The 25,430-nt window shown below is 33.3% G+C and overlaps 1 protein-coding gene across 21 annotated transcripts in view; it reads right to left on the bottom strand.

Annotated features, from left to right (window-relative positions):
- Positions 1-25,430, bottom strand: part of LOC106883284 (regulating synaptic membrane exocytosis protein 2) — a 272,841-nt gene that overhangs the window by 142,804 nt on the left and 104,607 nt on the right. For all 21 annotated transcript variants that reach the window (XM_089349850.1, XM_089349857.1, XM_089349852.1 and 18 more), the window contains one exon: positions 2,212-3,179. In XM_089349850.1, the coding sequence (XP_089205976.1) occupies positions 2,212-3,179 (968 nt within the window). The remainder of the gene's footprint in view (positions 1-2,211; positions 3,180-25,430) is intronic.

The raw sequence follows: 25,430 nt of genomic DNA, 5'->3' as shown, positions 1-25,430 counted from the left end.
TTTAGTGTTTAGAAGGAAAGTCACTAAACACCGTCCATGAGAATAACAAAATGATTTAGACTAAACACTTAGTGGGGCTTCTGAATAACAGCTAATAGATTCTCGTTGTAGAATCTATTGTAGAATTTGTTGAAATTAGATGAAAAATGAGTAGCTAGCAACATAAGCAAATTTAAATTGACTATTTAATGGATTGCACAAATTAAAAGAAACAAAAATATAGCATAACAGCTTTAAGAAGCTGCAAGTAAAATATATATTAGTGTAAAGGAAATAAACATGTCCAGTAATAAAAGTCAAAGTATAGGATGACAAAAAGAAAGAAGCAATGTAATATGCTGAATTCAACATATGCAGACTAATAATTCGCTGGATATGTTTCATGTACCATAACAAGAAGTAAAGGATGAGTATTGAGCTTAGAAGGAGAAAAAGAATCTTAACTCATTAATCTCAATTTTAAGATGTTGCTTCATATAATGTATCCTAATGCAAATTATGAATGTTTCTCTACATATTGTCTGATTTTTTGAACAATACTGCATTATATACAATTAGTTTTGTAATGTCAACTTTAAATAAAATCAGTATGATAGAGGTAATCTAATGTAACCATTTGATGCTACAAATTGCTTCTAATTTATTTCTAAGAATATAAAAGTTCTATAACATTAAATTAAAATTCTTGACATTTCAATCAATTTTCAATTTTTCATTTTTTATAGATTTGTGTAAGGTTTTAGAGTAATATTTTCTTCCAATTTAGTCTTTATAAGATTCTGGATGATTAAAAATTCCTAAAGCTAAATGATTGGACACTTGGGAGAAAGCAGGGTTAGAAAAATTGCTGTTTGTTTTTTATCTTTGTAGGGGTACACACAGCTACCTATTTCTATATATAAACAGTAAAGTTTATTGTTTATAGGCAAATTTATTTTTGTTACTTTGACTGAAAGTTGTGCCAGCAAGGGCTCCTGTCTTCTGTATTTTGTGTGAATGAAACTGAAATATATGATTAATATTTTAGTCTTTTGTGTGTTAAAGATAAAAACATTAATTATGAATGTAGTGCATGGTATAAGGCTGTGTTTTGTCAACAATGACTGATTTATGATTAAGTTGACCTGGTCAACTTTAAGTATGCCTACAGCAGAGTAGCAGCTGATCAAAATATTAGTCAAGTTGAACTCCAGCTCTTGCCAGTCAGTATTGTTTTGTGAATATACAATCCTGATATTCAGGGTTTAAAAATATAAGATATTTGGTTACTTTTCTGAGCAGATCAAGCAAATATACACATAGACTTGCTGCAGTGGATTTATTTCATAGAAATATTTTTATGAAACGAAGATTTTACTTTGTCTACACAGTATTAGGGTTGACTATATATATATCTATATGCAGTTGATGGTTGAGATTGTGTTATTTATTAACATACTATGTATATTTTATGTATGTGAGAGCGTTTCAATATCTGGATAAGAATCTGGAAGAAGGTAAGATAAGACATATACTTGTTGGACATATTTTGGAAATCTTAGACAGAGCAAACTCATTATGGACAACTTATTACTACATACAAATACATGTAATGTACTTGAATTATCAAATGTTCATAATCAATAACAATCATGTAATTCTATCAGTTTCTAGAACTGCTTTCCTAGCTAAACTTAAATTCTAAAGGAAAAAATATAGAAAAATCTTTAGCTGAATTAAATTATACAATCTTAATTTTTAGATTAAGAAATAAATGTCCCACTGGTTAATGTTAGCTGTTTCTTATAATAAATTCTAGATACAATTACTTTCAAACTGGTAATTAGCAAAACCATTAATCTTATATCTGGAGAATCTTAAATTAAATTACTAAGATCTTTATTAACTACACAACAATGTTTTGGCATTTCTTTTTTATGTAAAAGCATTTAGTTTTAATTATCATATATTGGTGGTCCACCATGGTTACAGTTGAATGGCTAAAACTGGTATAATTGTAAAAGAATATATCTAACCTTCTGTTAGCAATTCTTCCAACAGTTTTAAATATACTTTAAACAAAAGGCATTTACGTACACATGCACACGCACATATACACAAACAAAAGCAGATACATTTTATGTTGAATAAACCGAATACACAAACTGTTTTCAGACAAAAATCAGTAAAAAAAATAAAAATAATAATAAAGTAGATAGTAGTACTACTAACCTTTTTCACTAACACTTTCACTTTCCATATCAGGCTCTTCACAACTAGAACATTCTGGAGTTGATCGGATTTCGTCATCAGAACTACTAATCGACTGCTGTCTTTGTTTTTTACCTTTCTTATGTTTATGCGGCTTAGGTGGAGGTGGCCTGACGCAGTCAGACGGGTCAGAACTCAGAGAATCATTGCGTAACATACTTTCAACTTTGCGGCGGTTAGTTCTAGAACTTTTATTTGCAGCTGAATTAGGATCCAAATGTTGTTTTCTATCAAAATATCTATCAGTTTCACCTCTATGTTCAATCTCTGACGCTTCTCTATCATGGTGCCCTGTACTTACTACCTGAATTGATGATTGATCGGTGATATATGAGCTGTATTTATCTCCCTTCGAACCCCGAGTCCGTTCACGATCACGACTCGGGGATCGACTATCTTTTGAATCTGTAATATGGTCTTTTCGCTCTCTTGGGTGCTGCTCCCTTGGTAATTCTCTTTGTAATTCTCCACGATGATCTCTAGAATGTGCTGGATGTTCCCTAATATGATCTCTTTTATTCAATGAATCTCTGTGGCCTCTAACAGCTTCTTGGGGATGATCTTTATTTTGATCGGCACGTTGATGATCTCTCTGGTGACGTGTAGCATTTCGTCGTCCATGATGGCCACTAGAAGAATCAACATTTTTCCACTGTTCTTCTTCATAACCATCTTTTTGGCGGGGCTCTCTAGTTGGCCTTGTATCTGACTCATGATAATCTTGATTATTTAAAACAGGGTCCTGGTAATGTTCGGATTCCAAATTAATTCTACCTCGACGGCGATCCCCCTCACGGTGTCTGTCTGCCATCCAGTCCTCATGTGGCTCTGCTGTACGGTCAACCCTCTCATTGCGGTCAGCAACTCGTTCTGATCTGTCGGCTCGGTCAGTGCGATGACTTCGGGATGAAAGAGACTCTTTTGAACCTCTGGAAAAAAGGAAGAAATTTATCAAATATAGTATAATACAACCAGAAATAGCTTTTACAGTTTATATCAAGTTTTTACATATTGTCATATGAGGAAATATTCTGCAGATGCATATAATTTGTATTGAAGAATGCAAGAAATTTTTTACAGTTAAAAGCTTTTCAAGAGCTAATCCCACAACTATAAAATAGAAAAAGGTATCTATTTTCATGTTGACAGATTGAATCAAGCAGAGTAACAAAGTCTATCCAAAGTCTGAATTTATGGTGAATAGTCTTCAGTTCTTTTACTTCCTAATAATCATATTGTGGAGGCGCAATGGCCCAGTGGTTAGGGTAGCGGACTCACGGTCATAGGATCATGGTTTTGATTCCTAGACCGGGCGTTGTGAGTGTTTATTGAGTGAAAACACCTAAAGCTCCATGAGGCTCCAGCAGCGGGTGGTGGCGACCCCTGCTGTACTCTTTCACCACAACTTTCTCTCACTCTTACTGCCTTTTTCTGTTGTGCCTGTATTTCAAAGGGCCAGCCTTGTCACACTCTGTGTCACGCTCAATCTCCCCAAGAACTACGTTAAGGGTACACGTGTCTGTGGAGTTCTCAACCACTTACGTGTTAATTTCACGAGCAGGCCGCTCTGTTAATCGGATCAGCTGGAACCCTCGTCGTTGTAACCAACGGAGTGCCACGAATAATCATATCTCTACATAATGTTTTGGGGTGGGGGGAGCAGCAAGAATCTACAAAAATGCCTTGTGGCATTTCTTCTGGTTCTTTGTACTCTGAGTTAAAAATTCTTTGCTTTTCATCTCTCTTTATCTTTCATCTCTCTGGGGTTGATAAAACAGAGTACCTGTCAAGCACTGTGGTAACTGATTCACACACCCCCTCAAAATTGCAAGTCTTGAGCCTAAATTAGAAACTATTTTTAGTTTGCTGTTGCTTTGCTTGCATGAATTAATCATTTGAAATAGTTCATTAGAACAAATGAATGAAATATATAAATTTAAATATTATTTATGCTATAAAACTTTTTATTTATTTGTCTGAGAAGTAGTATTACCCACAACCTTACAAGATTCTTCTGGATTAGTGTTTTATGAATAATTGAAATGAGTTAATGTGATAGCTGATAAAAAATAAAAAAAATAAGTGGAAAGTGAGATTCAGACAAAACATAAGATTCAGAAAAAAACATAAGTTGACATGTTTAGTATTAAAAACCTTGAAAGTGATATAAAAAGGAGTTGCCAAAGGGCAGAGCACATGGTCTTATAATAGTGACAAAAGAAACAGAAAAGGGACAGAGTTTAACAATAGCTTAGAAATTTTAAAGATGTTAGTGAAGGAAAGTTTCCTTATTAGATATATTATTATTTCCCAAATGAGGTTTGCAATGTGGATGGATTTAATTACCTGACCAAATTTGCCACCCATAATGATCCGACTGATAGCATGTTTGAGACAGCTGATGCATGTAGATCTGTGTTGGGGTTTCTATAGAAATATATCATTAATGAAATCTTGCTTACAATTCCAGTAACATCCTGCAAATAGCAGACATCTCTCTCTCTCTGATGACTGTCATATAATCTTTGGCCAGTTGATTTTTGAAAAGTGTTTAAGTAGTAAAACCATACAATAGCACTGACTACAATGATATTGGCATGGCTGAAGTATCTCTTCTAGTGGCAATAACTTCCAGATGAAACTGAGGCTGTGGTCCCTAATTACACAAAAGAGTCTACAGATTTTAGAGGGTTTTGCTTGATTATGCTTATGAGCCCTTCTGAGTCTAACAGATATATTCAGTTTTTGAGATACTGACACAATGCCTAATATCTTCTGCTTCATTTTCAAGGTAAGTTGAAAGGAACATCTGAGATGGTATCCATGGAAGGAGTTTTTGCTGTTTACAATTAAATAACAGTTTGATGTAGATTTTGCTGCTATCCCTCAATGATTTTTAGTCATGCTTAAATTACCACAATTTTTGAATAGAAGAATACAACCTTTATTCCACTTGTCAACTAGTTTTAACTGTACACTGCATTGCAAAATTGAAGGAAGATATCACTGAATGCCTTTCTCTTACACTGGATGCCTTTCTCTTACGCTGGATGCCTACTCTTACACTGGATGCCCTTCTCTAACACTGTATGCCCTTCTCTTGCACTGAATGCCCTTCTAGTAGTATATTATCAAGCCCAGCTGCCTTCTAATTTTAATCATTTTAAGTAAGTCTTTGAGTTCATCTAATGTGAAATTACCAACTTTGATGTCAAAATCTTGTTTAATAGCAGTTTCCAAAAGTTTATCTAAAACTGAGAATGTCCTGGAAATGTTCATTCTATTTGCATAGTTGTTCCAGCAAGCTTGTGGCTTTTACAACTTGTTCATACATTCCTTGCCACTAATTCCATGGGCAGTTTGCCATATTTAATAACAGTTGCATGAACATTTCTGTCATTTAATTTCATAAGTGTAAGATCTTGCAAAGTATTTTTGAATTTAGTGATATTTAATCTGGAAGATATGATTAACTTTAAGTGGGTGTCACTCTTCAATTGATTGCACTTGTCAATAATTACGTAAGGCTCACTTGGGACTTTATGCTTAATTTTAGCCCATACGGGAAGGCATTCTTCTGCTGCATGTTGAAAGGATACAAAATTGTCATATATTGTTCTCAGTTTGAAACCAGTATTTCACTGAGATATATTGTTGACAAATCTTTTCAGTAAGTGTAGATTAGTTATATGGAGAACATTTTGAGATTTTCTGTTTTGCAGGCTGAATTCTAGCAGTTAATATAAAATATACAATGATCAAAATACCTTCCAATAGTGGAGGCACATAACTTAGCAGTTAAGGTGTTAGACTCCTGGTTGTAAGATAGTGGTTTCAATTCCTGGATCAGGCAATGCATTGTGTTCTTGAGCAGTTTCATGTCGCTCAAGTCCATGCAGCTGATAAAAGATTTTTTTATTATAAAGAATAATCAATTAAATCACTTTTTTTTGCTATTCTCCATACCTAAGAGCACATTATGTATTGTATTCTTTCATTTTTTTTTTAAATAGTAGGTTGTGATTTGAGGAAGAGTTGACTGCTGTTTCAAGCCAATCAAATTTCCATGCAAAGAATTTCTTAGCTAGAATTCTAATCTTCATAGATATCACTCCTATCTGTCTGTCTGTCTATCATCCATCTACTTATCAAGTTGTTCACTCAAATGTTCATGTATGTGATAATATTTGTCTTGCATATTACGAAGTTCAGGTAACATCCTAGTTTTATATTATTATAATAAAAATACTATTCATGTTTACTTATTATTAGAAAAGAAATTTCTAGCTAACCAACCTTTATTCTTTTGTATATACTTTCTATGCATAAATAAAATGCCTATTCCTGAAAGACAAGCAACCAATCAACTTGAAAGCCAATAGAAGCAAAATGCCTTTCAATCACTAAAGAAAGCTTCTGATTTATCTTACAACCTTGGTTTCTAAGGGTTAGATACAATTTCCATGATTAATCATGCAGTAATCTGATAGTTATCGTTAATCAAAGTGATAAAGCCATACCAATTGCCAAATGGTATCCATCAGTCAGAGAAAGTAAGTTAAAATATTGGGAGGTCATATGAAAAGAGATTTGCCCACTTTGTTCAACATCTCTAAATCAAGCATAAATTAGAATTATTGTGAATACAAATTAAAGCTACTTATCTAATCTTGACAAAATTATACTCCTGCTTTTTAAAAAGGCCAACTTAGAACATGCATTTCCTATACTAAATTAAATTCCTACAGTTCTTTTCCATTTTTGTTCATTTTCCCCACTTTAGGTACATTTCAATTTCCCAGAATGCTTTCTTTAAGCTTCAAATTATCTAATAAGTTGCTTTCAAGGCAGAGAAAACACAGAGACATTAACTATCTCAATTTATTTAAACCATTCAATTGCAAAGTAAGAGTTGAACGTATTTTTAATGAAATCCACTGAAGTAGATGTTTGTAGCACGGAGATATATCCCAGAAACTGTTATAGGATTTGAACTCATAAACATAGACTCATGATGATATGATGCATCGTATTGTTAGTTTATGTATGTATATGGTAAAATATTAAACTAATCTGTATTATCAGTAACACATATTTGTAAATGCTAAGTCTTGGGGAGCAGAATAGTATCCATAACAATTTTAAGCATGCTTAAACTATGGAGTGAGTATAATTGAATTTACTGACAAAATAATATCTTACATCACTTGTTAAGATACAAGTTTAAAAAAACAAGTGTATGATGAATATTTATTCAAAGCTCAATAAAGATATCTTTTATTACAATGAACTGGCATTAAGGACACAATGAACATTGAAAACTTAAGTGAAAGGATCTGGAACACATCGTATAGTGTCAGTCTATTTAATTTTGTCACCCCATACTAGGGTAATACTTTTGCAAAACAGATGTCGCTTACTCTTGAACAAGACAAAAGCTCAGTCCATTTCTCTTATAGTGACACCTGTTCCTTGTATATCATAAAACAAAATTTGGTATCAATAAGTTAATTAGTCATCATTCTGTAGGGTGTGGTACTCTAGAGACAGTTATCATTTGAAGAGTTACTGATTTCATGATGACATTTGCAATCTGTCACCATCAAATCAGCTATAAGATAACAAACACTGCTAAGCACCCTACCCTCCAGAATGATGGTTGATTTATTGACTGACACAACAGTTTCTTGTCTTCTCTACAATATATGATAGCCAATGTAAAGAAATGGTGTTACTGAGTATATCATTCTGGAGAATGCTGACAAAGTATGCCAACATCCTGTATGCAACAATAGGACGGCATTATGGTACAATAATAGATGTCACTTTAGTAAAAACATAAACATATAAACGTGATCTGAACTGGCCAATGGAAACCTAAATACCTAGAAGTCATTTTAAATTTCTTTTAAATTCTCACCACTCTTCTTCAAACATCTGATAATGGGGGGGGGGGGGGGTCCTATGCCTATGAAGTAGCTATGAGCTGAATCGAACTGTAATTAAATACATACACACATATATATACTTGTAATGCGGATGCTGGTAGATGGATCCTAAATGTCTTGAAGAGTTGATGATTTTGGCTCACATTAATTTCAAACCAGTTAAGTCCAGATCTCTTGTGCTGAAGAACGACAGGGTTAGCAGCAAATTTGGCTTCCCAGTTGATAGTATACATGTACCATCTATTTCTTAGAAATCAGTGAAGAACCTGTAAAAGGGGTTTTATTGAAACTTGAAAGACAGTATCCATCTATGCTATCAAGAGCTGGAAGCCTGGTTACTGCTGCTCATAGTGGACAAATCAAATCTACCTGGCAAGTTTAAGGCCTGAATTTACCAGCATCGCATCCCCTCATGAATTCTTTGGGCACTCTTGGTATATGACGTCCCCCCAACATCACTTGACAACCGATGCTGGTGTGTTTACGTCCCCATAACTTAGCGGTTGGGCAAAAGAGACCGATAGAAGAAGAACTAGAACAGTACACAAACACACCTATACATACATATTTATGCTTACATATATACATAAATACAGATAAGCATACATACACGTGTATAGTAGAAGACACTTGCCCAAGGTGCCACACAGTGGTACTGAACTTGGAACCATGTGGTTCGTAAGCAAGCTACTTACCACACAGCCACTCCTGCGCCATGTTACATAAATGTTATAAACTGTTTGATGCCTTGCAACTGACCATATTTTGTTCTCTTATACCTACATTAGCTTGACCATTACATTGCCTATAACCAACCAACATTTCTGCAGATCCTGCATCCCTGCAGTTAAAGTTTGAAAATAGGTGCTTGGTTTGGTCTGAGCACTCACAGTATGTACCTTTTGTCTATATGTCCTTTGACACATTCTTATAAAAAGAGATACACATATACACACAAATGCACACACATGCACACACAAACACACATAAATTTCTAAAGTTTGCCTGCATAAAATCAAGCCGCCAAATTACATACAATAGCAATTATTATGTCATATGGTGAATATTTTTCAATTTTTCTCAAAAAGTCAGATGAGATAATGAACATCTTTGTATATTTACACCCCAACATCAAGTGAGAGTTATTTTCTCTGCTGAATATTCATTCCCTTTTCTTTCTCCCAACTGAAAAAACCCAAAGACTGGAGTATACACACTTGTGTTAAGACATAAATTAACCCTCTAAAAATCAATACTGACTGAATGAAACAAGATTCGTCGTATGTTGAACAAGCATTTTGTAACAGGCCATTTTAATCAGCCCGATCTAGCTCAGACAAACTTTCTCACTTAATTTACATTTTGATAAATATCTAAATAAAGAAAGTATTATTGTTATTATTAAATGTATTATAAAATATATATTAAATGTATCTCCAGTTTCCTGATTAATCAGACCTAAAAGGAATATTTCCGAAAAGATGTGTCAGTAAAATGGTCAAATATTTGAAACATAAGTCAGCTAAAACTTTACAGAATGCTATTTAGAAACTAGTCAATAATCAAATAATAAGTGTATGTGTGTGTGTGTGTCTCTCTCTCGCTCTCTATCTATATATATATATATATATATATATATATATATATATATATATATATATATATATATATATATATATATATATATATATTTACATATATATTCTGTAACCTTATTATTAGTATCTCTTAATCCACTAAATGGAGATTAAATAGTGTAAATGAGTTCATGAAACAGAAACAACCTAATCTTTTATTAAAATGAACTAAATGAACCCACCTACAAGTGAGAAACTAGTTAAGTATCACAATATTAAAATAAAGAGAAATACCTCTAACATGGGAACCATATTTCATATTTAAGTAGACATTAAAGCTTAACAAAAGTAATCATTCATTGCTTAGAGAGAAAATATTGAAAGAAATTTTATGAATTATTTTAAATAAACCAAAATAAATAATAATTTCCTTTTTTTGCTATACACTACTTTCCATCCCTAATAATGAAACTTGGTAGATCCAAAAGCACTCATTAAGATCTTTTGGATCAGAATGATCCATGAAAGGCCCTATAGCTTTTGGGACATTCTTCCTTGAATATTCACAGATCACCAAGTGTCTTGTTAAGGTACTTGATACTGATCATCTCTCTTGTTTCCAATGAACATATTAATTTGACTGTTATCTTCTTGGTTTAAGATAAAATTTTGTAAGGCACAAGAGTGGCTGTGTGGTAAGTAGCCTGCTTATCGACCACATGGTTCCGGGTTCAATCTCACTGCATGGCACCTTGGGCAAGTGCCTTCAACTGTAGCCTCGGGCCGACCAAAGCCTTGTGAGTGGATTTGGTAGACGGAAACTGAAAGAAGCCCGTCGTATATATGTATATATATATATATATATATATATATATATATATATATATATATATATATAAATGTATATATATATATCTATATATGCGTGTTTGTGTGTCTGTGTTTGTCCCCCCAACATCGCTTGACAACCGATGCTGGTGGGTTTACGTCCTTGTAACTTAGCGGTTCAGCAAGAGAGACGGATAGAATAAGTACTAAGCTTCCAAAGAATAAGTCCTAGGGTTGATTTCCTCGATTAAAGGCGGTGCTCCAGCATGGCTGCAGTCAAATGACTGGAACAAGTAAAAGAGTAAAAGAGTAGAGAGTAAAGAGAATGTTTTCCTATTTGGAAAGCTTTGTAAGTGGATTTGATAGATGGAAACTGAAAGAAGCCCATGACATATGTATATATTTATGTATATATGTGTGTGTGATATGTGTGTAGGTTTGTGTCCTCCTGTCTTGACATTGCAGAATGGTTGTAAATGGGTATCATTATCATTTAAGCAGTGTCATTCATTTCCAATATTCTCAGGAAATATGTCTAACCATGAGGAAATTTAACTTTACTTAGAAACAGATGAGGGTTGGTAACAAGAAGGGCATCTGGTTGTAGAAAACCTGCCTCAATAAACTCTGTCTGACCCATGCAAGCATAGAAAAGTAGACATTAAAATTATGATGATGATGAGGTCCTGTAGAATATATTTTTTTATGTGTATTTTGGTAGGTATTTTTATACTGAATAGCCATATTAATTTATGAGAGAAAGAAATTTTTTTAATTTCACAAACCCATGAAATATCCGAAATACTGAAAGTAAAGAACACATCCGATTGCAGAAATGCAAATAGCAATTTCTTATGCCAAAAATATAGGGGAGGAGTATGATTGAATAAATTGACCTTTGTACTTGACTGGAAAAATAAAAGGCTAAGTAAACTTCAGCAGGATTTGATCTCAGAATGTAAAAGACCATAAGTAAATGCTGCAAGACATTAGTGATTCTGCCAATCCACCACCCTTTCTCTCTCTTTTACTTGTTTCAGTCACTTGACTGCGGCCATGCTGGAGCACCGCCTTTAGTCGAGCAAATCGACCCCAGGACTTATTCTTTGTGATCCTAGTACTTATTCTATCGGTCTCATTGGCCGAACTGCTAAGTTATGGGGATGTAAACACACCACCATCGGTTGTCAAGCGATGTTGGGGGGACAAACACAGACACACAAATATATACACACACATACATATATACATATATACGACGGGCTTCTTTCAGTTTCTGTCTACCAAATCCCCTCACAAGGCTTTGGTTGGCCCAAGGCTATAGTAGAAGACACTTGCCCAAGGTGCCATGCAGTGGGACTGAACCCGGAATCATGTGGTTGGTAAGCAAGCTACTTACCACACAGCCATAGTAATCCTTTTTCCTAAAGGCACAAGGCCTGAAATTTTGGTGGAGTAGACTAGTCGATTACATCGACCACAGTGTTTCACTGATACTTAATTTATTGACCCCGAAAGGATGAAAGGCAATGTCGACCTTGACGGAATTTGAACTCAGAACGTAAAGACAAACAAATTGCCACTGAGCATTTCAGCCAGCATGCTAACAATTCTGCCAGGTCATTGCCTTCTTTAATAATAATAATAATAATAATAATAATAATAATAATAATAATAATAATGATAATAATAATAATAATGTAGCTAAGTTGTTCATTGGAGATTGTATGGTTTTGAAAGGACATTGAAATGGTATGAGCATAAACCAGAAGGCATAAACTAAAAGAAGATATTGCAAGAATATGTGCAATGGAAAGCATAACTGTCATCTCAGTAACTGTTGGGCCACTGGGAGTATTAACAACCATATTTGAGAAATTTGTTGGAGTAATTGAGATTGACATGAAGGTAGAACATGCTAAGAAAACTGCTTCATTTGGGACAGTAAAGATTTTGAGATTGGTACTTGGATATTAAGTATTGTGGAAAGAGACCCTGTGAGACCTTTGACAAGAGGTTATTGTCCGCTCTTACAGAAATAGCCAGAGCAAGCGAAATCAAGAGATTTGAGAAGTGAAATGGAAATAACGATAAATTTGGCTACAACAGACTTAATTATAACATACAAACCTCAACGTTATCAGGTTAAATAGAATAATATATGCAGTAGACTTCACAAAAGAAAATTGGTAATTCCTCAGATCCACTCAAATGGGAATATCAAAGCTCAAAGAAATACCATGGCAAATATTCAGAAAAAGATAGAGAATAAGAAAAAGGATCTGTTAATCCTAAGTAAATCAGTAACAAAACAAAAGTACTAAACAACAGGAAAGAGAGACAAATACTACAGAAATACAAAATAGCAAAATGCCTAAAACAACAAATAAAATGATGCCTAAAAAAAGAGATCCTTGCTAAATCACAAAGAATTACTCTTTTACATGTTTCAGTCATTTGACTGTGGCCATGCTGGAGCACCACCTTTAGTCGAGTAAATCAAACCCAGGACTTATTCTTTGTAAGCCTAGTACTTATTTTATCAGACTATTTTGCCGAACCGCTAAGTAACGGGTACGTAAACACACCAGCATCGGTTGTCAAGCGATGTTGGGGGGACAAACACAGACACACACACACATACACATATATATACATATATATGATGGGCTTCTTTCAGTTTCCATCTATCAAATCCCCTGACAAAGCTTTGGTTGGCCCGAGCCTATAGTAGAAGACACTTGCCCAAGGTGCCATGCAGTGGGACTGAACCCGGGACCATGTGGTTCGTAAGCAAGCTACTTACCACACAGCCATTCCTACGCCTATTGTCCATATGAAAAATACTAATGCTTCTTTGAACAAAACAAACAATTTAACTCCAACCCAAAATGATTCTACAAAGAACTTGGTAAAAATTAAATAGAAATCAATGCAACATCAAAAGTAAGAGAAATGGAAGAATTTTGGGAACTGCAAAGGAATCACGTAAGAAAAAATTCTTCAAAACATCAAACACAGCACCTGAACAACCTTGGACACCAATAACAATAGAAATAAGCCAAATACTGCAATAAATCAAACAGCAGGAAGGCACCAAGGGGTAACAAAATTCATAACTTTTGGTTATGAATGTTGTCATAGGGAGACATAAAGTGCCGGTAGAGAAGTTCAACTAGATGCTGACAGAGCCAGAGACAATGCTTGAATGATTCACAGAAATAAAAACTATTTTAACCTTTTAGGCTTTAAACCAGCCATATCCAGCTCAAATATGCCTCCTGTTTTATGTTTAAACTAACTAGATCTGGCCTTGCACACTTACCTACAATGTCATTCCAAATATAGACAATAAGATCATCAAAATCTCAAATCTATGAGATAATACATGATTAATTCGAAATAATATAAATAATCTTTACATTTGTCAGAGTAATTTGAACAGTAAAGGGTTTATCCCCAAATCTAGAGAAACCCTAAACCCACAAACTAAAAATCCATAACATATCTCCTCCCTATTTACAAAGCCTTACCTGCAATTATATTGCAGAAAAAGGACATCTATAAGAAAAAATATGTTTCCAGAGCAGAAGGGGTGTTGCAAATGCTCTTATGACTGTTAAAAATTATGTCAATACTATAAACAGAACCAAATGCATTTTAATTTTAAGATTGGTTAAACACTTTGAGAATTAGAAATGAACTTTATGAACAGAAACTTATTACACAAACATATATTCTGCTGTTCAGTTAATGAACAACCCTTGAAGAGCAGCAAGCTACATTAACACCTTTGCCCTTTCCATAGATATTACAATCCATGCCCACCTGTTGATATTATATATTATATCTAGAAGTAAATGACTAACATTTAAAATAATTGACTCTTCTATACTTTGTTCTGAATATAAAACCATTATATGTCAGAAGAATGAAAGCACCTCCAGACTACGTTGTTCAACCTATGTTAGATAACACTTTTAAACATTTCTCTATTGGCTGAATTTGTTTTAATTGTTAAGAAAATTGTGTAAATACTGATTTTAAAGGCTACAAAACAAGCAGCCTGTTTGCTTCCAAATATTTAACCAAATAATATATCAAAATATAATAAAAAGGTGGATCAGTAGTACAGAGTGCTAGTAAATGCTCTTAAATAGATTACAATTTTGAGATTGAATCCAAGCAAAAGTAAACAAGCATGTCAGGACAATTCACTAAAATCAAGGCTATATCTAAAGGTTTGAGTTTATCTTGGATGGTCATTCAAGATTTGTTTCTTGACTGGAACAATTGTAATGTATAAATTCAAAAAGTAAAGTCAGATTTACAATGCAAAAAAAAATGTAGCCATGAAAACTGAATGAATCAAAATGCTGGTTGAGTTCAAATTTTACTCAGGTAATCTTGAATATTCTACATTTATATTATTTGATTCTACCATACTGGGAAATAAGTACATTACATATAAGTACATTAAGTATAACTATTAAAGAAAACAAATTAACCAAATCAATAACTCTTCATGGATTACTTTCTGAAATTCTTTTGAATTATATGGTAACATTTCTCAAAATGGGTTTTAGGGAACATCATAATTTCATGAAAAAAAATTCTGGAGTCACAGTACTCCAGAATTTTTTCATTAAAATGGACCTTTCACTGAAATTTCAAAAATGAAAAGATGAGTTTTAGGGAGCATCATAATTTCATGAAGAGAATTCTGTACTTCAGAATTTTTTCATTAAAATGGATCTTTTACTTTTACTGAAATTTCAAAAATGAAAAGATGGGTTCTAGAGAACATGATAATTTCACGAAAAAAAAAATTCTGGAGTCACAGTCTTATTATTGATTTCTAATTGTTGCCATGTAAATGTTACCAGCTCAAGTAGGTTGAATACAGGGGAGTTGAACACATATAAGTGTCTTCACATATATTTACAAGATATTGATTCTCGTGCGTTGATTTCCTGTCACAGAGCTGAATTTGTGTTCCTGTAATCTTTGTAACTAGGAAGCTATACAAGTATCCTCAGAAAAAGCACTCCTCAATTTATGTAATGAAGGTGGTATGTCCCTGCCTCAAGGTTTCATCATTCGTCTTGGCAAAAATTTCTTCAGGAAAGAGTAGAAGAAAATACTCAATGGGCTTTGCTTCAAAATTCAAAAGTTTTGCAAGGCCTCTATCACTAATGAAAGCATTGATGCAATGGTCAGTTACATGATCACTTCAGTCCTACTCAGAATCAATAACCTTGATATAGATTTCAGTCGAAATAACAGAGATCGCTGGTGTATACTGGTGACATTCAAATATCACTATGATTATTTTCTCCAAGTCTAATTAAATTATTGATAAATAAATCATTAATAAATAATATCACTGCAGTCTAAATTACCTGCCATGATGCTTGAAAAATGAAAAAAAAAAAGTCTAAAGAAATTCACTCAAAAAACCACTAAAAAATAAATGCATAAGGTATAAACAGGAAGTTCTTTCTGAAATGAAGCTAAACTTTGTTTCTTGCATGTAACAGTAGTTTTGTTTTTTGGACCCCAAACAACAAAACTTCTTGAATTGCAGTCACATGCAGTTCAGAACTTGGTAATAATTGCAGATGCTAGCAGTATAAGATTTTAGGAGTTAAAACAAATTTTTAGCCTAATTGTGAAAAGTAAACAAAGTAGATGGGACATGAGTAATCCATGTTTGATCAAAGTCTGACAGTGAGGCTAAAATTATCTGTTTATTAAATAAGGGTATAATTCACATTTCAAATTATCTAAAAATGCTATGTTGTGTCGGATTATGCATTAATTAATCCATGCTGTAAGCATATTGTTATGTAAATTAGAGTAACCTGTTTAACTGAATCCTAATTCATATACAAGACTAGAAACTGGTTTGTATACACTACAAATATGTGGAGGCGTGTGGCTTAGTGGTTAGGGTGTCAGCATCATGATCGTAAGGTTGTGGTTTTGATTCCTGGACCGGGCGATGCATTGTGTTCTGGAGCAAAACACTTCATTTCATATTGCTCCAGTCCACTCAGCTGGCAAAAATGAGTAATGCTGCGATGGACTGGCGTCTCATTTGTGGAGGCGCAATGGCCCAGTGGTTAGGGCAGTGTACTCGTGGTCAGAGGATTGTGGTTTCGATTTCCAGACAGGGCGTTGTGTGTGTTTATTGAGTGAAAACACCTAAAGCTCCACGAGGCTCCGGCAGGGGGTGGAGGCGACCCCTGTTGTACTCTTTCACCCCAACATTCTCTCACTCTTACTTCCTATTACTTGGGTAAAATTGCGATGGACTGGCATCCCGTCCAGCTATGGGAGGGGGCAACACATATGCCATAGCTAGGCTTTAAAAGGGCACAAGAAAAAGAAATACACTACAAAAAGTTATTAGCTACCAATCTCTCTCTGTAGACAGAAGATAGGTAATATTTTAAATGAAGATGTAACAAGACCAAAAACTGGTCAGATTTGTCCCACTATTTTCTGCAAATACAGAGATAAAACCTGAAGTGAAATCACTTTTCCTATTGAAGCTAAAAATGTGTTTATTAATAATGCCACACTTTACATTTCAAACTACAAAGTATTGTCTATATGCATCCCATGGTTTCAATAATATACTGCCTTCATCTTTTATTCAATTGATTTAACAATACACAAGATGATATAAAACTATGGAAGTGATATTTTCATATAAATCTAATATGATGAACATGCATCTATTAAACAACGTGCCAAAAAAATAATCATCACAATAAAGAGAGAAACTTCAGTGTACTGAAGACTTATTATCTCAGTGAAATTTCTGCATCAAATCTATTTTGCAATCAGAGAGTATCAATTAACTTGAATTCATTCTTGGAGGTGATAAAAATGGGGATAAAACCCTTTTGATGTTATAAACAAAATTTCCAATCACAATCACAATTAATTACATTTTCCAGTTACAAACCAAGAAGGAATCCATGAAATCATGAAATGTCTTATATTAAAGGCTTTATTGTAAGCCGGCCTATGATCTGGATAAAATATACAACCAGAGCAAATGTAATATAGTCAAATAACTTAATAATAATGTCATCATTTTCTTATATTCAATCAAACATATTAAGAAGATTATGTAGGTCAATAATATTGATCAATATTAACACTTATTTAGAAACAACTTCAAGATTTAGGCAAATCAACAGGAATCTTCTAAAAGTAATACTTATAGTTATGTTTAACGATTTTAGCAGCACACTAACAAATCAATGGACTAACGTAATTATTGATTTGTAACACATCTTTCATTTTGCTAATATTAAGAAAGTTGCTGAGTTAGCAGAAATCACACAGCATTAAACAAAATGCCTTGAAGTATTTAGTTATGGTTCTTTATAATCTGAGTTCATATCCTGCTGAGCTCAACTTCACATTTTATCTTTCTGAGATCCGAAAGAACATACCAGTCAACTACTGGGGTAAATTTGATAGACTATACTCTCTCCACAAATTTATGACTTTGTGCCAATGTTAGAAATTAATATCAAAACAAAGTAGTTAGTAGTTGTGTTGGCATAAATGCTGGATTAACAGGTATAAAAGTCTTATAGTAACTACTTTTGATTCTTTATATACTGACTGTGTAATTAAGAAGTTTGATTCCACAGCAGAAAACCTTGGGCAAATGTCTTCAACTATAGCCTTAAGTTGACCAGTACCTTACAAGAATTTGGAAACTATATAAAAGAGTCACTTATATGCATGCAAGGATGTATGCTTGGATACATGGATGGATGTATACATGCATATATGCATGCTTGCATGTATGTAAACAAGCATATATGTATGCATCATCATCATCATCATCATCATCATCATCATCATCATTTAACGTCCGCTTTCCATGCTAGCATGGGTTGGAAAATTTGACTGGGGACTGGCGAACCAGATGGCTACACCAAACTCTAATCTGATCTGGCAGAGTTTCTACAGCTGAATGCCCTTCCTAACACCAACCACTCCGAGAGTGTAGTGGGTGCTTTTTATGTGCCACCGGCACGAGGGCCAGTCCAGCGGTACTGGCAACGGCCACGCTCAAATGGTGTTTTTAATGTGCCACCTGCACAGGAGTCAGCCAATGTTTTGTTCACATGCCACCGGCACAAGTGCCAGTAAGGCGAAGCTGGAAGCGATCGCACTCAAATGGTGCTTTTGCGTAAATGTATCATAAGTGCAAGAATGAGATTTGTTCAGTGGGTCCATAATTTTTTACAAACAAGATTGATTTTTTTCAATCTTAATATTAAAACAAACAGTAGTATGTAATAATTATCACAATTATATTTGTAGATCAATCAAATCAAATGAATCCAATAATGGAAAAGTAATGTTTCAAATCAGTCCAAAAATGTTTCTGCACTCATTCGTTTTTTCAAGGGGATGCTCAAAGTGTTTTCATTGCTTCACCAAAATTTTAAGGGGTGCACTTGCACCCACTGAACCTGCTGTTCCAAAGTCATTGGAATGTAATGTAAGTATGTATGCATGTTTCTTTTGGATTTGTTTAAAGTTTTTTTTCCTTTATGGAATTCAAGCAAGCTAGACACTAACAAAGTGGCAAAGCTCTTTTGTTTAAATCAAGACAGTTCTAGGGTTTGTGATTACCTGTATTGATTGATGTATATATATATATATATATATATATATATATATATATATATATATATATATATATATATATATATATATATATATATATATATATATATATATATATATATATATATATATATATATATATATATATATGTACATATATATATATATAGTTTTAGGGATGTTTAGTTTTATATATATACAGTTTTATATATTTATATATATCTAATACTGTAAAACTTAATTTAATTTTAATTTTTATAAATTGATTTTAATTGAGTTTTTACCTGTAATTTTGGATTTTTATCCCTAATATTATATATATATATATATATATATATATGTGTGTGTGTGTGTGTGTGTGTGTGTGTGTGTGTGTGTGTGTGTGTGTGTGTGTGTGCGTGTGCTGGTGGATTAAACTTGTTTAAGGGTATGTGTATGTGTATGCATATGTATTCCTTATGTAATTGAGTGCATATGTTCACCCAAGAAGCTCAAATGGAAAATCCCTGAAATGCTTTACAAATTTTTCACTGTTCCTCTGATTGATTTTATCTGGAGAATGTGAATCAATTTGCTCTTTTCTATTTGGAGAACCAAACCTTTCTAAGTTTCTATGCAAATCTATTGTTATGTAGTCTAGTGCACCTATGATAACATGAACAAATGAAACTCTATAGCCTGAATAAAAAGAGCTGTTGGCTTTTCATTAGTCCTCTACAGATGTTCTCTTTTCTGCCAAGAGATATTCACATCTGCCGGGCAGTTGATCTCTACAACAGTGCATGACTTTTGTTTCCATACAACTGTATCTGGCCTGTTAAGCTTACACTCAGTTGCTGTTTTTATTGGAATGTTCCACCAGTATTCTTAATTTTTAAAAGTGTGGATATTGTTTTAAGGGTGAAGATATGCAGGGGTGTTTGTGTTGATTTTACTCTCAATATAAAATTACACCATTAGTTAATGTTCTGTTGCTATTTTAAAACTTGCTTTAGATATTTTTAACATTTCTTTCTATCCATGCATGTTTGTGTTTATGCCAGTCTAAAGGCTGGTGCTGTTTATGCTGTGGTCCTTTGTATTTTGAAACTTAAAAATTGTTAAAATAAATACCAGTCTGAAAGATGTACTAGAATTGATATGATTGACTAAAACTCTTGAATCTTATGTTCCAACATAGCCACTAGCTAATGATTGAAACTAATAAAAAAAAGAAACTTTTCTGTAGAGTGACTATGATGGAGAGTAATTGCAAATTTATTAGCATATGAGAAACGAGTTTGTATCATTACTTAAGCAAGAGATTCAGCCAAACATCACAGACTGCTAAAGACTGTCCAGTTGAGTGTTAAAATTTTCATAAACTGTTTCATAAGTGAACATAATCCACTAAATCTGGTTTTAAAAACCATAAAATACTGCCTCTCTATTTAGGTTTCAATTTTTGTTTTTTGATGTGCTATGGAAAAAAATCATGAAAAATATTTAAATAATTAAAGATAGGTCATAAAATCATCAGCTGATTTATTTGCTGCTTGTAGTGACATCACAAGTATATAGCCTGAAATGGTACAACTATATTATATTACCTGCACTGACACTACAAGTAAATTGCCTCTAATGACAAATAAGATGTTGTCAGCAATTACATTGCAGTCAATAAGCTGTCTACAATTAAATTGAAACAGATATTCAGCTTCCAATGACAATATAGTAGGTTTGCTATCTGTAATGACACTACTGCTTGTAAGCACACTATTGTAAGTTATATCGCATGTAATGATAATACAGGAGATATGCAGTTGATATCTAAAACACTAATTGTACTACATCAGTTAGGCTATCTTTAATGATACTACAGTAGGTATATTGAATACAGGGATGTATAATGTATTAGGCACTAATAGACAGATGTGATTAGACTAATTAATTCATTAGTTGAATGGAAAAACATGCCATTAATCAATATTAGTTGGACTACAATCTTTATACCAATCAGCTAGTGATAACTTTACTGAATTTCAAAAAGCATTAAAACCTTGACTACAGACTACAAAGTTGCTATTTATTGAAGCAAAGTGTATCTTTTTCAAATAACAAGAATCAACTGGGGCAGTCTACTATTGCTGGTTTTCCATAGCATTAAGTAGAAAAAAGATTAATTTTTTCCTAGATAGAGAAATGACACTGATTTAAAGTAAATGGCTTCTCCTTTAGGAGGAACAGAACTTACCATTAATGCTACTTACTACCCATGTTACTCCAAGAAAGCTCCCACAAAGAGCAGTCAAATTGCCCTCAAATCACACTCTACTGGTTTTAAAATTGAAAGAATACATTAGATCATGTAGTTTTATATGGTCCTGTAAACACAGGATGGTCATGACTGGAATGTCTTTGATCATGGGTTTGCTTATTCAGAATTGAACTGGGGGTTCATCAACAACATATTCAGCAACAATTCATGGTAGGTGCACTTAGGTATTGCAAGCTAAATCATTTGACCAGATAACAGGACGTTAACCTCAAACCTTGACTGCTGCTGTCCTGTATGTGCTCTCTTATTAAATTATTTGGTGTTTATTAATACATAATGAAACTGCCACACTGTCAGCGAGACATATTACCATATTCAGAGTTACATTGCAGTGAGCCTATTCACGTAAGCTAAGCTGAATGATACAACTAATACAACTGACAGACAAGTAGATGCTGGAATCGTGTTTATCTAAAAGCTGAATTAAGCCTTTGGAAAGATCTAAGCATTTAGTTTATAGCAGTAAATAATTCAGTTTGACAACTACAGTAATTAGAAATGCAGCAGTTCTGATGGCTACAATACTGGAAAACTGTGCCATCTTTCAACAGTAATATTCAGTTAAAATTAAATTCATTAGCTGGGGAATATTTAAGAAAAGTAGTTGCAATAATTAATATTAAAATGTAACAGATTAATATTACTAAATATCTATAACTAATTAAATAGTTAGAAACTTTCAGAGATTCTAGAATGACAAAACTGAGCTAATATCTACGTCCATGTGACCTGTTAGCAACATTATCTCTGCTCTTAACACAGGTACCTAAAACTGGAATAAAAAAAACATCAAGGCAGAAAGTAAAGGAAACAGGATAGACAGAAGAATGAAATACTAATGAGGTGCTTATTGTGTAATACTTTCGTAATAGTTGAGAGTAGATATTGACAAAATAAAGAGTGCTTTGCCACCAATAAATAAATGAAGCCACATGTTCAACAATACTTGGTAACATCTTGCAATAAGCATTTTGCTATGAAAAGCTGAATACTCACTTTTCATTGGTTATTACAAGCAATTTGTCACACAACTCTTACCAAAGCAGAAGTGAGCAGGTTCGACTTATTAAGCTTCTTTCATAAGTATTGATTTATTACTTCAATATTTGGTTAGATATCATAACAAAACATTCCTAGACTGGTGATTTTTCCCTTCTGGAATGTTATATAGGCTCAAAGAAATGTTCATTGTTTAAAATGAAAGTTAGTGAATGATATTTAATATTTCAAATCCTGAATAAAATCAAATTAAATCTTAGATTATTTTCCATATTTAACTAATAACCTAATTTTGTTACAAATAACATTTCAAAATACATTAGAGATGTACGAAGAAAATAATTAGCTGAATTACTAGACAGCAAGTGATATACTCAATTCCTGCCACATCTAATTTATAGTGTCATAAGGTCAGACTAATTACTTTACTGAACAAGTTAACAATTATACTTGGTAGATTTATTGATTGCTGTTAAAATAACAAATTCAATTAAAAATAATTTGCCTAAAATGTTAAAAGAAAAAAATAGAAAGCATATGAATTGAAGTGAGATAGCAGAAAAAAAAGGGTACTAATTTCAAAGTACATAACAGCAGAAGCATATGTAGGGATCTGTATAACAGAAGGAGTAGATATTTTCCTTCAAAAACCAAACTTCAATTCAACACCTAAATCACTTAAATCACAAAAAGATTCTAAATTTTCAAAAACATTAATAAAAAAAAAAACAACCTAATCTACATTTCTTCCATCATCATCATCCTTTAACGTCTGCTTTCCATGCTAGCATGGGTTGGACAGTTTGACTGAGGACTGGGAAGCCAGAAGGCTGCACCAGGCTCCAAACTTATCTGGCAGAGTTTCCACAGCTGGATGCCCTTCCTAACACCAACCACTCAGAGAGTGTAGGGGGTACTTTTTACATGCCACCGGCATGAGGGCCAGCCAGGCAGTACTGGTATCAATCACTCTTGAATGGTGCTTTTTACGTGCCACTGACATGGGAGCCAGTCAGGTGGCACTAGTAATGACCAGGCACTGGCACCATTCTATAAAAAAAACAAAAAATTCTATTTCAAGCATTACTTTATTTTAAGATAAAAAAAACAATAGGTTATATAGTATACTGTATAGTGGCATTTTGTCTGTCTTTACATCCTGAGTTCAAATGTTGTTGAGGTTGACTTCACCTTTCATCCTTTCGGGGTTGATAAAAAAGTACCTGATGAGTAATGGGGTTGATGTAATTGACTGACTTTCTGCCCCCGAAATTGCTGGTCTGGTACCAAAATTTGAAATCCTTATTAGAGGGCTAATAGAAAAATATCAGTCCAGCACAGTGGATTGCCAGAGCTGTATGAATGTCAGACTGTATGCATTGTGGAAACTGTTATGGTTCTTGGCATTCTGAGTTCAAATCTCACTATGGCCTACTTAGATGGTAGACTTAATTTGTCACCCAGTTTAACACCATTACTAGGTGCTCTGGGTGCCTTTAACAGAGTCTACTCAGTTGCAAGCAGTCGTGCCAAGTCTCTTGTTTGAGAATACCTTTCTCCTGCTCTCCCACCAGACAGGAAAAAAAATTTTAAATAGCAGCACCACTTCCTCTCTTTAATGCTCAATGCACTCTCAAATGAAAACAAAGTTCTAAATATTAGATTCATTACTTCTCACAGCAACTGAACTTATCAAACTCATTCACTAAATAGTAAATGTCTTGGTTTGAAATTGAAGACTCAGGTTATAATATATGATGTAAAGTTACAGTTAGAACTCCTTGGCATCTTATTCCTATAATACAAAGCCTTTAACCCTTCTAGTCTCAATCATAATCCCTACTCTTCTAATTCAAGGAGCTGTAGCCTATAGTTTTCACTTTTGGATATGAAAAAAAAGTTAACACCAACTCTATGGTGATAATTAACTATCTCATCTGTTGTTATATTTAGTTTTAGATTGTTCTAGAAAAGTGCTGTGCAAACAATCTTCCTTTAAGTATTTCAGTATAAGAGAATTTACAATCATTATGACCTCTATGATAGATAAGGAAAAGTACATAATAAATTTAACAGATATTGTGCATTATGATCCAATAGTCTATTTGATACTACAATAAATGACTGGATTAAAGTGATTTTATAAAATAAAATGCTTTATTCGCTCTATAGAGTGTAAGTGCACTTGGTTCAACTAAAAAAAAATCTTTGCTTAAGGCTATTCAATATGTTATCAATATACTATTCAGCAGATGTATATTTATTCCAATTATTTTCTGCTCTTTTAAGTTTGGATATTTTCCAAATGTTTGAAAGTTCTGTGATGATGATAACTGAACAAACATGTTATCCAATTTCTGGATCTTTACCAAAAAGTACTATTTTATCAATTGTGTTGTTTATATTCTAACACTAAATGCTTATGATCTGAGAGAATTTTGTAATAATTTCCTCTATTAATAATTTTATTGCAATATTCTTCTTTCAGTACTGCCAAAATGAAAGCCTCTCAATTCAGTCTGGTTCATTTCTGTAAAGACTTAGCAATGTAATAGCATTTAATTTAGCATATTTTTATTACGAGAAGAAGAAGACAAGAAATAAACCTTAAAATTCTAAGTAAAAGAAGAAATGAAAGATATCAAAGACTATGATTTAATGAATAATGATAAAAGATATAAAGGAATATATTTCTACAAAAGAGCAATGTTTATGGCTTAATCTGAAGAAAAGACATGCAACACTCAAGACTTTTCACAGGGCATCCAAGACAAGAAGACAGAGTGACTATGACTGTATTGCTACCATGGAATATAAGTACATCAAGATATCAAGTTTCCTTAG

This window comes from Octopus bimaculoides, chromosome 3 (assembly GCF_046866305.1).
Source record: "Octopus bimaculoides isolate indiv1 chromosome 3, ASM4686630v1, whole genome shotgun sequence".
Classification (NCBI taxonomy): domain Eukaryota; kingdom Metazoa; phylum Mollusca; class Cephalopoda; order Octopoda; family Octopodidae; genus Octopus; species Octopus bimaculoides.
Note: the sequence above shows the minus strand (reverse complement) of the source record. Positions and strands in the feature narration are given on the sequence as shown.